General features: G+C 38.0%; 1 protein-coding gene across 2 annotated transcripts in view; it reads left to right on the forward strand.

The window, feature by feature from the left end:
- The window catches only part of TNRC6B (trinucleotide repeat containing adaptor 6B), a 134,566-nt gene that overhangs the window by 80,533 nt on the left and 35,612 nt on the right, over window positions 1-18,421 (forward strand). For both annotated transcript variants that reach the window (XM_074144285.1, XM_074144286.1), the window contains 3 exons: window positions 7,184-7,271; window positions 11,388-11,409; window positions 13,115-13,459. In XM_074144285.1, the coding sequence (XP_074000386.1) occupies window positions 7,184-7,271; window positions 11,388-11,409; window positions 13,115-13,459 (455 nt within the window). The remainder of the gene's footprint in view (window positions 1-7,183; window positions 7,272-11,387; window positions 11,410-13,114; window positions 13,460-18,421) is intronic.

Consider the following 18,421-nt stretch of genomic DNA (forward strand, 5'->3'; position numbering starts at 1 on the left):
GAAAGGTTTCTTATTAACAGGAGACTCTTAAAACTGAAATTGAACCCCTCCACCCCCAAAGCAGTTGTTGAAGTGTTGAGAACAAACCTCCTTATTTATGAGCATTTGTTGTTGTGTTGTAGGGCTTATACTGTCCAGTTCTTTAAAGTAAACAGCTCTTTATGGTCAGAGTTATTTTCTTTCAATTATGTAAATAATTGTGTATATACATATAGAATACTTCACAAAGAATGTCTTACTCTATTAACAAGTCTAATAGTCTATAAGGAGTCTTTCTTTAGAAAAGTGTACGTTTAGCAAAGTCAGTATGCCACTGTTTTAAAGTTGGTTATTTTCTACAGCAGCTTCAAATTACTGATGTTTTGCTGCGATAAAGGCATATCAGTTGTTCCAGATATGCTATTTAAAGTAAGCAAACTTCTTGCTGTGACACTGTTTTGGTTTTCAGCCAAAGAGGAGGAAAAAGCAGCTTACTGTAACTCCTTGATGAGTAATAATCTTTCGCCTGTTGAAAACACTGCTTTACAGAGCACTTCTAAAAACACACTTTCTAAAGTCTTTCCATTTTATACATGGCAAGGTCTGTGTTTTGTGTGCATAAAATCCACAGCTTGCCCTGGTGGGCAGGGATGTGATACACTTTTGTTATTGTAATTATTTTATTATAATGTGTGTTAACCTATGTACATATATGTTTCAAATATGAAAGTTTTAATTTCATATTCTACTGAACAGCCGAGTTCTGATATCTTGATTTCACTTTCATTCAAAAAGTGTGGGACAATTTTCCTTTTACAAACTGGTTGATTTTAAACTGCATCGTTTATACCTCACGTCGGTATTGCGGTAGTTCGTTGATGCTGTAAACTTAAATCTTAATAAAAGCAAACAAGTAATTTTCTTTTTTTTTTTTTCCCTCCTTGAAATTTTTATACTCTGGGTCCTTTGGGGTGTTATTCTGAGGGATCAAGTTTTTTTCCTTATAAACATCAGAATTCATGTGGCCTCTAAAGTAATTTTCACATGCCATTTTTGTCAGTTCAGCCTAAAGACTGACTTTCTAAATGGCTGTCTCCTGTTTAACCAACTTTTATATGGCTTATGTCTGTCTAGTTTATGCATGCAAGCATTGCTTAACAAGAAAGGTGGCTATGATGTTGTGCATTTTAACACTTTTTTATATAAAATGAATTAATCCCATTTTGAATCTTTTGATCAGCAAGTTCATAACTCTTTACATGGCTTAGTCTAGTGGAAGTTATTTTAGGGTCTGTCAACCCTGGCATTTATTTAGACCATGCTGTGTTATGTCTTGCTTCTGCTTGATGCTCTGTTTAAATGTGCTGGAGCATGCTTGTGTGTTTGGACACGCCATATTTTTCTCATACTGTTGAAATAACGGAGCATGTCTGCTAAGTGGGATGCATTGAATGAAAGGAGAAGTAAAACTGTATAGATTTCTATACTCCAGTAGCAGTGCATTTAATGTTGCTTCCTTTTTAGTCTCGGCCATCCAGCTTGCTGATACGATTTTAAAAGCTTTCATCCACCTTGAGCGTTTGAAGCAGTAGACTGCCAGTAGTCTTTGCTGCAGCAAGAAGGGCCTGCACCTCAAGGTGCGAGAACTCATTTGAGAGTTTTTAGTATGCTTATTCTTCATTGCTTATGACCCTTAGTTCTAATTAGCCTATATTTCTTAATGCATTTATATATAAATACTCTTATGCTAGAGGATTGTATCAATAAAGCCCCTGTTACAGTTAGAATTGCACAAATGCAGGTGACAATGCTTAGGTCACGTATGCAGAGTATGGGATTAAATACAGTCTGGAGGAAACACTCTTCTTAATATATTAGAACAACGTAGGAGTCTGTTTCAAAAGGAAGTATACTTGCTTTTACTAGTATATCTTCCTATGATACAATTTATAGAGTTCTAACTGGGTCCAGTGTGGAGAGCTGCAGTTTGATTCAATTGCAACCAATATAACACATTACTTTGAAAGGAGAAGGTCCCTTGCTGCTTGTGCACGCTAATTCTCGTGTTCATCTGATAATACTCTAATTCCATTTACAAAACAGGGGAGAATGGTCCAGATGAGTTTTTGTGGGTTGTAATTTCTTGCCATATAATTAGCTGAGTTCCAGAGAAGGCTTAAGCAAGGGAAGGTCAGAAACAGCTTGATGAAGAGAAATAAAGTGGAAGAAAATGAAGCCTACTTCTCCAGTGGCAGCAGCAAGCTGTTTGTGAAGTAGCACTGTTGAAAACAGCTTGCTTTTCTATGAGAGATTTTGTCCCTGTATAGATTTACAGGAGCTTTTGCCTTGGAGACTTAACTGGCCTTGAACTTGTAATAAAGGTGTTTTGCAACACATCTGAGAAACTAATGTGTGATGCCCAATTCTGCTGGTATCTAGGCGGTATAATTGATCAAAATACTGAGAAAACTTCCTAAAGTGCTGAGAAGCTAGATGCTTGTAGTTAGAGTTCACTGGAAATTCTTCTTGCTTCAAATCTTGACCAAAGTTGGATACCTTAATGTAGATTAAGCTTCTGGTTTAGTCCCTCAAGTTTTGAGGCTTTTCGTCTATTTCTAAATAATTAGAAAGATGTTTGTGGTCTGATATTTTGGATCACTAGAGGCCTGTCTGTAAAAAAGAGTTAGTTAATAGCTCAAGTGTTGCCTCTAAGTGAGACGGATCAATGCACGCAAATCATTATCTCACATAAGGTGATGGCCTTTTAGCTCTGGCTAGTTATGGCTGAAGCCTTTAGAGAAAATTTAACAGTTTTTAATATGACCTTGTAGCTGTATATATAAAAGTTAAAGTGCTGCTGATCCTACAAGTGTAGTTTTGGAATCCCCCATATTCTGGACGAAGATACACAAGTCAGCTCACAATTTGGAAGCAGGTTTGTAAATCATCTTGCGCTTGTTACAGTGTAGAGAACAGGATGCACCTATAGAAGTTTACTGTCACTCCTGTGTTGTGTTAAAGTATAGATAAACCAAGTTAACTGTGCTGAAAGAAAGTAAAGCGCTGGGGTCAAGAAGGGGGAAGATGACTCACAGTATTGGTATCTAGTCTGCATCTTTACGTATGAGGAACTTCCAAACACTGTTGCACTGTTCTCCTGTAGCCCCGTGGAAGGAACTGGGTGTTGCATACGTTAAAGTGCCACTCCTGAGTTTCTAGGAATTTTCATGTCTTACATTTTACTAATGTTTTTTGTGCAATTTTAGTTTGAGGGTGACTTTACAGGGTTGTGGGGTTTTTGTGTAGACTAATACTCTTGTGTGGTGCTTTATCTCTACCTATCAAAGTGTGTTGCTAGTAGATAGTATGTAATACGTAGTACGTCATCTCGTCTCGCAGTTCACTTTGTGATAGCAAAAACTTTGAAGACAACTTCTCCCCTCTCTGCCTCAAGCCCATACGTTGCAAGAATAAGCCTTTTTAAAGTAGAGATTTCTGGAAAAATGAATATTAGGATTTTGCAGGAAATTAACATTTTCCAAAACTGGTAAATTGTTTTGGGGGAGGGCATACTTCTTAGATAACTATTTTTTTTTTTTCATTTTTACCTGAAATGGCTATCTGGTTTAATAACTCAGACTTCACAAATATTTTCTATTCCTTCTCTAATTGACTAGCTGAAAAAACATCCTTTTTATGAAACTGTTGCTTTTGCTTTAGCCAGAAGAGGTTGTTATAAGAACTTAGATAAGTTACTGAGTTTACTGCATCATAGCTCCTGGGTCTGCTTTGTTTGGTTTTGGTTTTTTATGAATAAAATAAAATTTGGATTACAACCTATAGTTTCTCTTAGTTTGTAACCTGTTAATATGCCTTACTTTAAATACTTGGAATTAAACTGTAATATGCCTTTTAAATGCTTTTCAATAATGTTGATTCTAAGATTTTGTGGGAAATACTGAAGTGCAATTAGGTCCTATTTTTAAGATCGACACATGCTTTCTTGAAGAAAGCTTGAGTAAAAGGCTGGCTGCTGATTGTTATTTAGCAAACTTCCTCTTCAGGGTTGTGGTGTGTCCGTGTTCCCATTACTACGTGCTGGTAACAAAAACCGGAACCACACCCCATTGTATTACTCTAAATTCACTCGTTTGGAGCTGAGGGATTTTCTCCCTGTGTTGATCTTGTCAATGTAAGCAGCTGGTTGCTGGAATGTACATGATAGACACACACACACCCCCACCCCAGTTTCGTCGACCAGGCCAGGAAGTATTATCTTGTAGCTAATTAGAGAAGGTTAATAGACAGCGTTGTCTTCTGAATGAGTCGATGGGTACGTGAAGGCTTTGTTTATGTTAATTTTATCAGAACACTTAACGCTGCAAGTTAAGTTTGTGTTTAACAAGTTTCTTGCTTACAACCGGAAAGAGAAACCATTGATCATAAAACTTCAAATATTAGTGAAATGCATCAACGAGTGAAAGTGGGAAGATGGCAAATGTGATACCCAAAATGGCAATAAGCTATTTCCACCCTCCACCCTCTCACCCCCCCAATTCAGTGAACTTTTGATACAGTGGTACATAGTTAGCGTGTCTATAGCATCAGTTCCTCCTCTGTCATTTTGAGAGTAGAACTTCATATTTCCTACATGTTTGTGAGGTTGCTGTTATGCTTTGTCAGGAGCTTTATGGTCTTCTGCATGTGATGCAGCCCAAGTGTTCAGGTGGATCCCTTCCACCTCAGTAGAACTTAGGTGTGTGCTTACGTGAATTGAAGCCTAAACTACTAAATATTGATTGTTGCTATATTGTAGTTGTCGATGATGTGCTCACTGGAATGTTAAATGCACATCTCTACTAAAAGAGCAGAAAAAGGGGAGGACGTCATGCAAAACAAAACTTCTCCACAGCCTTAGTACCACAAATATTTGTCCGTGTATGTCTGAAAGCCAGGCAGGAGCAGCAGCAACCTTTTTTCCTGAACTTACCACAAAGACAGATGACCATAACTAGGCGTTTACTCTCAGGCTATGGATCTTCTGTCCTTGGCTCCTTTTATTATTAGTGCTAAATGTCATTGTAATCCATAACTTCAGCTTTGATCGTGAATATGACCTTTTTCTCATTCTTTTCCATTCCTCGCTCTTCCGCTCTCAAAACTAAGAAAGGTGCTTTTAAGTAGAAGGCTGTCTGTGTGCCAGGCAGTTACTGGAAGTCATTTTGTATTTTGATCCTACCCTTTTTCAGCAGCTCTTTTAAGACAGCTCTTAAACTAATGCCTGCTGCAAGAAAGTTTTTTGGCAATAGTCTACTTCTAACTGGAACTACAGCCCAAAAGGCACACATTACTTGACAGTACAAAAGTAGTGAACATTATTTGAGGTTATAGTAAGTTTAAGTTACAGTAAGGGTATCACTGGAGAGCTTTTTCGTATTGCTTACAATCTGTGGCTCAAAGAAAATGGGAAATTTTGTCTCAGTGCCATGACAGACAATGCGGTATATACTAACCTTCCCAATGCTTCACATCTTGTGCTGTTAGTAGAACTGAAGAACATGTGGGGCTTTTCCTTGCTGGAGTTTAGGGCTGGGAAGTGTGCTTTGACGTTCTATAGAGAACAGATAAGAGCAAGAACGTACCTGACTTAAGCAATAGTAGACAGTGCATAAAACGCCATTCTGTATGATGTGAAATGCTTGCCTCAAACTTTGGTCAGTGCAGACTGAACCTGCCATTATGTATGAATTGCATTTGGTAATAACCTTAGGATGTTGTTACTAAGGGCTCATCTTGCCCTTACCCGTTTTCTCCATCCGTGAAGGAGGAGAGCCTAACTTTAGAAAACCAGGAAAATGTTTTATCACTGTCCATAGAACCTTTTCTCTTTAAGACAGTTCTTTGAAGTCCTCAATCAGGAAGCTGTTAACACATAACATCTCGAAATATTTTTGTAGGAATTGGTAAGTTAGGTAAATGTCTCTGTACACTGGCTTGGTAGTATCTAGTGAAAATGCAAACAAAAATATTACCTATGCCATGTAAATGCAATGGAAGAAAAGTCTGAGTGATGCGACAGCAAAGCCAGCTCAACTCTAAGCTTTTTAAACTGTGGTCAAAAAAGAGCCTTGATTTGTGCCTTAATGAGAGAAATAGGTCAGTACTATTATAAATTCAAGTTCCTTTCATGAAGCTTCTGAGTTTCTTTTATTTTAATGAAATCTTGTTTTGTTAGTTGTTTGCCATTTGTAAAGTACACATCTCTGGTCTCTCCCTCTCATCGGTCAGATCCATCTTTTTTTATTAATTGTCTTTGTCTTAATCTTTCCCTAGAAAAAGAAATTACACCAAGTGAGCTGAAAACTTGGTCTTAAATTTACTTTTAAGGAGGTGAAGGGAATTGGTTAATGAAAATGTGATTCACCATAGAAACAGCTCAGCCAATAGCATATATGCAGTAAATTAACCATTTTCTGGTTTGATGTTTGGTACAAAACATAGCAACAGGATGATAGCTTGACAACAATAGCAGCTGCACGTATTTTTCTCCCTTTTTTGAAAGAATGTTCTTGTGGAAAAAATAGATTCCGTGGAAAGTAATTTATATTAGAAGTTTCATCACAAAAATTCTGTGGGTGGGTACAACAGGCTAGAAATTAAATTAGTGATTTGTATAATAAATGATGGTTTTGATTTGATGTGACACTTCTAGTCTCTTACAATTGACATAGCTACAGGCAATAGAATAATCTCTTCCCCTTGTGAAGATAAATGTTGTATCAGACCAAACCATCTTATATTAAATTACAACTTCTCTTTTTTTACCGTATGAAAAGATTCATGAGGCTGTTCATTAAATAATAGCAGAACCCAATTAAAAGGGTGCTTTGGCTAAAATGTCTTCAAGATATTTTCTAATATCAGGCATGTAGTTAATTTATACAGGGTACTACATAAGAGACCTAATCTGAATAAAGGAATTTTCCTTTATGCAGCAAGTGGTGTGATCGTGGCCACACTGAGCTAGAAGGTGCTTTTCTTGTATCATTTAAACTGAAACCCTCAAATGCAAATGAAGTATGATGATAAGAGGGATCTAGTATCTTGACTTCCTTTCTTTGGGGGGGGGAAAGGGATATAGTACGTTTGGCTCTTCTTATACAACTTGATTGTACTCACACCATTGTTTTTCATGTTTTGGCAGAGAGAAGGAGCAAGAAAGGGAAGAACAGTTAATGGAAGACAAGAAAAGGAAGAAAGAGGATAAGAAAAAGAAGGAATCTGCTCAGAAGGTAGGATATGGTATTTGAATTCTTTTATCCAACTGGAACATAAATAGTATTGGGGGTAGTAAGATGTTAAATTGTTTGTATTTGAGCTTAAAACCTTGATTGTTTAGAATGATGCTTCATTAAAGGCTATTTTTTGCAGAATTTTTCTGAAATGTGTTTAACTTAAACATTTATTCTCCTTAGTGTGTCATGTGAAGTAAAAGTAGTTTTTTGATATGAAGTATTAAACTCAAACTATTGAATATGGGCTGTCTAGATCTATGCAACTCCTGCCGTTTTGAGGTTTTTGGGGATGGAAATGCTGCTGGGGAAATTCTTGCAGTAAAATTGACTAAATATTTTCTGGAGCAAAAAGATACTTTTTTTTTTTTTGTTTTAGTAAGTCCTAAGATAGTTTATATGAAATATAAACTACTGAAGGTTCCCTTTATTTTTTATTAAGTATCACTTAGGTTTTACATTTTCTGTAGCGAATAGCACTTTTGCTGAAGTGTATCAGTTTGAGTCTGAGCCGTGGAGAATTGATAGGTCACTGAAAATTGGTTTTGCTCAGAAAATAGGTTTGAACACTTGGTGTATTAAATGCTCTCTATTTTGCTGAAAATATAGTAGATTGTTCTAGGAGTTAACGTATGAACTTGAGTCTCTCACAGCTTTATCCATGCATTTTACTGGTAAAATCCTTTCTGCCTAGTTCTGGGCTTCCCAGTACTTGACAGATGTAACAATTCTGGAGCGGGTCCAGCAAAAGGTCCCTAAGATGATTAAGGGACTGGAGTATCTGACAAATGAGGAGAGGCTGAGAGAGCTGGGACTGTTCAGCTTAGAGAAGAGACAGCTCAGAGGGATTTCACCAATCTGTGTATATAAATACCTTGTGGGAGGGAATAGAGAAGGTGGAGGTAGGCTTTTCTCAGTGGTGCCCAGTGGCAAGGCACAAGGCATTGTGCATGAGTTGAAATGCAGGAAATTCCACTTAATCATAAAAAGACCTTTTTTTGTGCATGTGCGTGACTGGGCAACCACTGGAACAGGTTTCCCAGAGAGAATGTGGTGCCGCCATCTTTAGAGATGCTCAAAACCAGGTTCAGCCCTGTGCAATCTGTTTTTGGTGACTTTGCTTTGAACTGGGGAGACCCCTGAGGTGAGTGGGGAACAGAGGTGGGAACTGTGGACTAGATCTCCAGAGGCTGTGTCCCTTCCTACCTCAAAGATTATATGAAATTGAAAGCAGAGGCTTTACTTCCTTTGTAGTCTCTGTTTTTCAGTGGGTTCAGTAACAACGGATCCTACGAAAGATCAGATGTTACCTTATGTTAGATTCTGTAGGTTTCTGCTGTGAACAGCCAGCACTGTTTTCAGTTGAATTTTGGCTTATCTGGGGTCTTTAGAATCGTAGAATCGTTTAGGTTGGAAAAAACCCTTTAAGATCATCAAGTCCAAACGCAAACCTAACACTGCCAAGTCTACCACTAAACCATGTCCCTAAGTGTCACATCTACACGTCTTTTAATTACCTCCAGGGATGTTGACTGTACCATTTCCCTGGGCAGCCTGTTCCAATGCTTGACAACGCTTTTGGTGAAGAAACTTTTCCTAATATCCAACTTGCGGCCATTTCCTCTTGTCCTAAAAACCTGGCTTTTTAAATCTGGCTTTTTCACCAGTTGGAGTCTGTCAGTTTAAATTAGGTGCAGATAAACTGGTGTATTTCTGTTGTCTATATCCAGCCATTGTGTTGATATATCCTCAGTAATACTGCAAAAGATCAGTTTTGACGTTCATACGGAATGTTTCTTCAGTGTCTTGTTGCTGCTGTTTTAATGTTCAAGTAGGAACCAGGAAAAGGAGACCCTGGTAAATAAAGACTAGTGACTTGAGGATTATATACTGATACTCAACAATAGGAGAGAACTTGAAAAGATTGTACTGATTGTCTTGATAACGGTGCTGTGAGTATTTACTGAGGAATCGGTGCTTTGAATACAAAGGAGATTTGCCAGCTTTCCTGTGTGGTCCCTCACCTACTAAGTTATTCAGTATGATTGAATGTTATGATATTTTGCCAAAATCTTGGGAAGGGTAAACACAAAAGCTAATCTCCTAGAGACCAAATGTAACAGTAATACTTGGAGATATCTAGGAATAGTAAAGCAGGCAACCAAATGAAAATAACATGAATGTGTGTGTTTGTTCTTAGTGACTGTCGTGATGTTCACCAAATAAACAGTAGTGGTTTGGGGGTGCCTTTTTCAGACAGATTTTGTTTAACATGAAACAATTGTTTCTGTCTGGATTTTCTGAAACTTAAAAAATGAAAATCAAACAAAAAAATCACTTCAACTGAGGTTATGCAAAGCAAATTCAGACTAAATTCCTGTGGTTGGTGTCCCAGGAGCTGTTTGGTAGCTTGTCAGAAGGCTGTTTGACTCCACCTTCCCGTTCACTGTAGCTGCTCCTGCCCTATCGATGCTTATAGGCTGCCCACAGAAAGATAAAAGCTGTAAATCTGAGATTGTCACATTTTCTTAGCTTTTGTATTCTAGACTTGGAAAAAAAAAATAAATCACAAAACTGGATCATTTTGACTAGGAGAGAAGCAGTATAGGCAGAAGTAATTTTGTTTTTTCCTAAAGCAAACTGTGGTTATCATGTAGAACTCTCTAAAGATTTGATAAAATGGGATTCTTCCAAGTAGGCAAGTTGCTCATTTACTGAACATGTTTATTGTTGACCACAGGAAACCTATCAGTGTTACCAGATTGGATTCGTGAATAATTCTTTTCCCCTCTTCCTTTTCCTTTAGTAGTGAAGCATCAGAATCACTTAAGTGCTTAGCAGAATTTTTTATTGTGTTAAAGATGATGATGTTATTTTACACCTGTGAGTTTTTTTCATCAGTGAAGTGAAAATTGACATCTGGCTTGGTACAGATTCAGTTTTAGTACAGGTGCATTTTTAGTGTCTTGAAGACTTTTGGATTACATAATTCTGTGAAGTTATAATGCTTAAGATTTTTTTTTTATTATAGAGAATGTTTCACTTTGCCTATTGCAGCGTTCATCTTTGCAAAGTAAATGATGCCATAGCAATTCAGTGCAGTTTGTCTTTTTATTCTTTACCATACAAAGGAGTTCTGGCTTGGTTGGTTTAAACAGTAAACTGCTTTTTACTTGTGCTTTCATTATTCTATACTGTCACGGTGTGCTTTCCAGAATTATGGACTAGTTCAGCAATTTCTTTCAAGAATAGGTGTCATCGAACCTAACACATGATGATCTTTAGGATTTTTCCATTATTGTGTAGTAGAACTCATGATAGACAGGTTCAAAACATACTACAATACACATGATTCCAGAGAATATACCAGTGGTATGTTTGTCTCTACTGTAGCTTGAAATCTGCTATGCTGAAAGAATGTAGAAGTACAGCAAAACCACGTATTGAGTACGTTGGCCAGTGTGATGGCTCATGTCAGTAATCAACTTCTCATTGTGTTCAAGAAATTTTGAAGTCTGGTGCTTTATAGGTATTTCTGGTCCTTTTTGTAATTGTGGCAGTGAATCCAGTAAGGTTTAGGATTTCTTCTCCTTGGAAGCGATGTCATGAGAAAGGTGAAATGGGAAAGATGGCAGAGAGACAGGCTGCTTCTCTCACCTGTGGTTCTTCCTGTAGGAATTCTGTTGGTAGCCCCAACAGTCTGCTGTAAGGATACTCATATAGAAGGAAGTATTTATTACACTTTAATGCTTCACCTCCAAATCTGGAAGAGCTGTAGTGCTAGAGCACATGTTTATTTGTGCTTTGGAAGTCCCATGTTTGGGATTAGGAGGGGGGGTGACTGAAAATCATCATGAGTGAAGTAATTACTGTTTCTGCCAGGGACTGTTGTTTGCATCGGGCAAAGACATTACAGAAGCTGTAGTATTTTTGAAAAAATTCATATGTATAACTAGGAATACTGTTCAGACTTGTAGTTCATCAGCTGATTATTTTCATGCAACAACAAATACTGTTCTTGTGCTAATAAATTAAGGTTGTGATTTAGCGCAGCCTGTTCAACGTTTGTTTTGAAGTTCTTAAAACTCTATTTACATTCTTGCTCTTAATTTGCAGGTCACAGATCAAAAAACCAAAGGTAAGAATTTTTGATCCTAAAGGGTATTTTTTATTGACTTGAGCCAAGACTCAAATCTTGATTCAAAACTGTTGCAAAAAGGGAATTATGAATCGAGATGAAATACTAAATATGTCTATTCAGAAGAAATAAACGCTGAGGTGATTAAAATGGAGAACCTAAAACTCTTCATGTTGTTGTCAGCATGAAAGTACTTGGAGAGGGAGTGAGAATTGTGGATAAAATAGGTTAGCTGAAATATTTAGTTTTCTGTTTTGCAAAGGTTTTAGACAACTAACCAAAAACTGAAACCACTTATATAAATCGAATGGAAGTCAGGGAAAGTACTGCTTACGGTGAGGTATCAAAATGAGTGAAAATGACTTGTTTTTGGAAACTTAAGAGAGATTCAGGCACCTAGAAGTCCAATGGATAAGGCAGGACTGATGAGTGAACATCTTGAAAGTTAAGCTTATTTAGCTGATCTAAAAATATGTTTAATTTTGACTTTTGTGTAAGTTTTTTAAAAGTTATGTGGGGAGTTGCCGTTATTTACAGAAGAGAACTAAGATAGTAACTTGATTTTACAGCTAACTTTACCTTTTTTTGGGTTTGGGGAAATGAAGCCTATATAGAGAAATTGGAAAACCCTTATGAAAATAAAATATGGAGAATAATGCTTTCATGTTGCCAAAGAAAGACTCACTTGTCTTGATCTCACATTTGTAAGAAGAAAAGTTTTTAAAAGTTTGGGGGTTTTTTACTGATTATGTTCACTTTCCTGGGGAGGGGGGGAAGAGGGGCTCTGAACATCCCTTTCTTGTATTAATCTTCAACAAAGGTTAGAGTAGATGTATTAAATTTTCCATGCCTTTGGAGTATGATGCCTTAGCATTTACATCTTCTAGGTACCTCGCTAGGAATTCCTTTGGGTGTATTTCAAAAAAGCACATGGAGAATATGAGTAAGGGGTTACAAGTCTAGAGTCTCTTAAGCAAATTTTATGACGATGTTAGTTTCTCGAGGATTTGTTTGTGGTTTTTCTTTTCTCCAATGCATAGTAGCCCTCAGAAGCAGTTTGTCCTTGCTTATAGGGGCACCTGGTGACCAGCTGGGAAACTTTAGGCAAGCCCAATACAAATGTTACATGTAGGACTGCCTTTTGGGTGAGAGTCAACTATTACTGCCTTACTTAAGGGCGGTACAGAGAACTCAGATTTGTTAACTCTGAATCCAAGAGGAGGGTTGGGTTTTTTCCCCCTCTTTTTGTTTGTTTTGGCAGTGGCTATGTAGCCTAATAAGCAGGTGAAAACTTGGGATCTGATTTCCCATAAGGGTGATGCATAACCATCCAAAAACCAGTTGGAGATCAGGGAACAGAGCCGGGGGATGGAAACTAGTTATATTTGACTGCTCATATTTTAAAATGACTCATTGCCCAAGGTGGTACTCTTAGCCAACCTCACGTTGCCAAGAAATTTGGGGCTTAGAGCTAAATACTTGCTGAGGGCAGTTTCATCCTGGGGTACAGGTTGCACGTGGAATCGAGATTTGCCATTACTGCTTATTCCTGCTTCTTTAATTAAATTGTTCTTCAGTAAAGTTGAGGTTGCGCAGTATTTCAGAGAAGAATGAAATTATAAAAGGAAAGAGTAGCAGTGAGTTCTTGTAGCTAACACAGGTTTAAGTGGAAAAATTTGTGATTTTCGTTCTTCCTGTTTTTCAGTGCCCGAAGTGACGAAACCAAGTTTAAGCCAACCAGTGGCTGCCAGCCCAATTGGCAACTCTCCATCGCCACCAGTCAATGGTGGCAACAATGCCAAAAGGGTGGCAGTGCCGAACGGACAACCGCCAAGCGCCGCCCGCTACATGCCTCGGGAGGTGCCGCCGCGATTCCGTTGCCAGCAGGACCACAAAGTGTTACTGAAACGTGGGCAGCCCCCTCCGCCATCCTGTATGCTCCTTGGGGGTGGAGCAGGGCCTCCTCCCCCAACAGCACCAGGAGCAAACCCAAACAACGCACAACCAGTGACAGGAGCACTGCTGCAGAGCGACAGTGGGACTGCAACAGGCAAGTAATAATAGTAATAGTAAATGAACATGTGTGTGTGCATGGCAGAAGAGGGATCACTAAAATTTTGCATAAGGATGTCATATAATAAAATTCAGATTGCTTTTGGAGAGCTTCCATTATTTTAGTGTATAGACTTTTCTTTTGCCGTTAGCAGCAATGGAGGCAATTTTTAATAGTAGATGGAACAAAAAAAGAGGGTTAATTTCTTTTAAATATTTTTGGGTGGTTTGAATCAGATGCTGTAATGCTCTTAAGACTGCAGCAAGGTAAACACAGTGCACGTATGAACAGCATTTTATGGTTGTCATCAAGTAGTTCTTAGTAGCTCTTTAGGTTTCTTTGACATTAATTTCCTATCTTGTCACTTTATTATAAGATCTGATAAAACCGACATGTAAATACTAGGTCTGCAAATGACCGATGTCTGTTGCTTCTCATCTGGATGAAAAAGACGGTCCTTTTGCTCCTGACTTGTTTTTTTAGTAGTAAAGTTGTTTTTCTCCTTAGATTAGCCTTTTTATATGTGGTGACTGTCCTGTGTTTGCGTTTCTGTTCACTTTGAATTCCAGAAGATAAATTGATTTTATGATTGTGTTTTATGAGCATGGGGAAATTACGACTGCTCCTGAATTTTTTAGACCCTTGGGGAATTGCAGTAACTGTAATATTTCCTTCTTAAGTTATGATAGTAGAAGAAACAAAATTCCACTTGACATCTGCTTTCTAAAGAAAAACCTAGGTGATCCGAGAAGTCAAGGACAACTGCAGTTCTAACAATAAGGGTGTTTAAAAAAAGAAATAATAAATGCTTTAAAGTCAAAAGACGAAAATAACGATACCACTATGTCTAAATTTGCATTTGAAAACCATACCAGAATAATGAGAAGGCGTTTTTTTTACCAGTCTTGGAGAGCATAAACTTTTTGTTGTTCTCCATGATTCAGAAGAAAAAATAGAGGTGACTTGGAACTCCAGAATCAAGTGAGCTAGATGGGATGGATGCCTTTATTAAAAATGATTCTGGGAAAATGAATAATTCCGTTTGTTTTGTGGTTTCAGTACTTTAATTCCTTTGTAGCAAGTCCCTGTTTGACAGATGATTTATCTTGTTGCCTTTCATGTTCCCTGTTTAATAAGGGTGGGGGAGTGAATTTCAAACTACAATGGCAAAGTTTTTGCTAATCAGTTTAAAAACAGATCTCTTAGAGATGGCTGATTTTGATAAAACACCTGAAAGATGAAGAAGAAGAAAAACCCACCTCAAAGTCTTTCAACTATATATAAAATCCTAGCGTTACATCAGCACTGGTATACCTTCACAGTCATCATAGTAGACTGACAAAGGAGACTTCATGGCAGTGAAGCATTCTAAAAGTTTTCAAGATTTCCCATGAACAGCATTTTTTTTGCTATTGGCTATACTACATGAGGACCGTTTTAAAGCATTTTAGAGGCTCCTTCAGTTCTGTGTCATTAATTTGGCACATAATACTTGTTTTTTCTGAGACTGAAATTTTGATTTTATGAATTCTCATGTTTTTACATTTAGCTTAATGGTGGGTTAACAACTACGATGTTATGTAGTTGTATTTTATTGATTGTGGCAACTCGTTATGCCAATGGTTAGTTTCTTTCATGTTAAGTCATGAATGTTGTCAAGAAAGATAAGGGTCCTTCAGACCTGCCTCACCCTATCCAAATTCCTGCACTGTAGCATGATTAACTGGGCTGTGGAGCTGACTTAAAATTAACCCAGCTTGGTTTTTATAGCTAATTAGGGTGCTCCATCAAAGTGCTTACGGAAGTCCGGTGTTGCTCTCTGTTTTATGCATCATTAATCCCATCTGAGATCCTGGCTGTTTACAAATTGGATTTCTGATTGGGCCCAATTCTGTCAGGCACTTATGCACTGATACTGTGATTAATTCATTCCATGGGAAGATAACAGCAGCTTCCCAAATGTTGTGGTTTAGGCTGGGTTGACCAATGACAAGATGACAGGTACTGTCCCCCACCTCTTGTTCCAAGGAGAGGAAGAAGAGAGATAAAGAGACTAATGAGTTTAGAACAAAACTAAACTACTTCAATGAAATATTAATAATAAAATAAAAAGGAAATAATGAAATAAATACAATATGTATAAATCTATACAAAACTGTATCAAGTTCCCAGGAAGATGGCACTGGAAAAGTTCCAGACTAGACTCAGTACCAAATGGGAACTGGATTGCAGAAGTCACTCATGGGGATTGAAGGTAGACGAATTGACAGGGTGCTCCTCAGATGTCAGTTATTGAAGAAAGAGACCCATTGAAGAAGGGTCCTTGAAGAGGAGCCCACCTGACACCTTTGGTCCCTCAGCTTTTACACTGAGCATGGCAGATGGGATGGAATACCCTATTGGTCAGTGTGGGTCACCTGACCTGTCCACGCCTCCCCACAGGTGCAACCCCTCCATGGGGTAAACAACCAAGTCAGTCAACCAACCAGTTGTGGCTGGTTGCCACAGCAACAAGTGTAAGCAGGAACCTCTCTCACTGAACAGAAAGTTGGCTCTGCTCCACCCCAAACCAAGAGACCAAAAGGGAAAATAATGCAGCTCTTACCTACTCCTTCGCATTGTTATATTTGCCAGATAGGTATGGTGTCGGTGAGGCTTTAATACAAAAATGCAAAACATAATTATTCTTTACATGGATCTTTTTCTACTAGAATTGAAATGCTTCTGCAAGATGGCAAAACCCAAGTTCCCTGAAAGATGACACCAAATTTACTATTGTCTTGTAGCAATAATGGGGTAGATGGTGGTTTATATAGTTCATCCAATACCAATGATATTCGGGATGTGCAAGACAATTTTGGAAAACAAAGCTTAAATTTTATTGGTGACAGTACTGTCTGACAATCACCGCCATCTCTCACAGCAAAACTGCATCTTCATTTCAGGACTCCGTTTCAGTACTTCCACTTGTTTCAATTCCGTACTTTCATCCTTAAAAGCAGTCATTTGCTAGTAACTTTTTTCATTTTAGTCAGATCAGAAACTTGTTTCTCTTCAGCATGTTTGTTATTAATGAAGAGTCTGTTAAGAGCTAAGAGTCCTTATGCGTTATCTTAAGAAAAAAACCATACATTGCCAAAATTTAGTTGCCACTGTCAAATATAGTAAGGGGAGGCAAGGCTGGTTTTATAAAACAGTCCATTAAATTGTGTCTTAGTACACTGTTAGCGAGCATCACAATCTTAGCGTTTCTAGAATGTCTTCACAGGAATGAAATGTGAAACGCTCCGTTAAACTCACCTATGTGAACATCTTGCTAAGTGCATCATTCGCTTGCTGAATCATTGGTAAGTTCAAAAGATGGCAACCTTGCAGTCTTTTGAACTTGTCTTTGGCTGTCCAGCTTAAGCTATTCCTGTGATCAGTCTAATCAGAAAGTTTTTAAATTGGGAAAAGAAAAAAAAAAAGTTACTCGCTGTACTAAAAAGATAGCCAGATAACAATAGCAAGGAAGTGTGACTCTCTACTGATATTTACAAGTTTGCACTTCACATTAAGGCAACAGAAGGAACAGAATGTGCATGGAAAGTGCTGGATCTTTTGGATCTTGGTGACTAGGGTTTAATGGATGAAGACAAACTTCTGTTCATCAGTATTTAAAAGCTTACAAAAGAGTTCTAACCTTGCTGTGATGTCTGGATCTTTACTGCTGACCCCCACTTAAGGGGGATATGAAAGGCATTCAGTGGGATGGTCATTGGTTAAGCTAATGAACTGGAAGCCTCAGACAGGCACTTGAAAGCTGATCTGTTCCATCTTCTATTAGAAGTATTAGCAACCAGAAATTGTAGGCTTCACTTCTGAATGTATAACATAGGAACTTGGAAGGGGAGGAATCCGCTTTCTTAAGGTCATTATGCCATATTTTCATGGAAGCTGTCATACTAGCCAGTATTGGTGGTAACTATATATTCAGGTATGAGTACTGATGCAGATGTTACTGTGAACTTTGTCCTCTGCAAAGTAAGTTAAACTGGTTGGGTGGGATAACTGAATAAAACTAATACGTTTGGGTTCAGTACATGGTTTTACAGAAGGTAGAGTCTTCTTCGCTGGGAATTTGTGGTGAGGGTAATTCAGGGTCCTTTGGTATTAAAAATACATAGGAAAAATGAGTGGAACCCTATATAGAGAATAACACTGAGGCACTATTGGACTTTTAGGGGATCAGAAGTAATTATGGTGGATGGCAAAGGAATCTTGGCTGATGTTTTAAATTAATGATCATAACATGTCTGCATATATGCAGACATCATGCTGCCAGCCCTGAAATAGGCTTAATCCATTGTGGCACTGTGTTGATTTATGTCTGCTTTAAAACGATATACAAATATCTTGTCCATGTGAAGTTGTATCACATAGGACATGATAGTAGTTCACCACAGATAAAGGAAAAGGGCCCTATTCATTGTCTGTCATCCTGCTAATTTCCTTATAGTGACTCCAAAGCTCATTGAACTTGCAGGTTACCCTGTACAATGTGCTAAGCCAGCAAAAAACTAACACATCAAAAAATGGACAGTTTTGTGTCAAGTTAGTGAATACAGTTGACTTAAAGGGTTTTACTGACATCAGAATTGTCACAAATGAGAGGTGAAAGTTGAGGAACTTGAAGTAGGTAGAGATGGTGAGAGAGAGAAGGAAAAGTGAGATCTCTTACTAGCCTCCATCCAGTGGCAGAGAGATCAGCTTAGCTGCTTGCGAAACCACAAGCTGTGGTTTCTAGGGTAAATATAGAAGCGACACAAATGTGGGATAGTTGCATACTGAGTACAGCTTGCACGTTACTACATAGAAATTGTAATTTGTGTAGCTTTTGGCTCTTCCAATTTACAGTAACTTTTGGAAATAATTTTATTTGCTTTGCAAAGGGTTGAAAGAAATTGCTAGCAGCAAAAT

The sequence above is a fragment of the Numenius arquata genome, chromosome 2, assembly GCF_964106895.1.
Source record: "Numenius arquata chromosome 2, bNumArq3.hap1.1, whole genome shotgun sequence".
NCBI lineage: Eukaryota > Metazoa > Chordata > Aves > Charadriiformes > Scolopacidae > Numenius > Numenius arquata.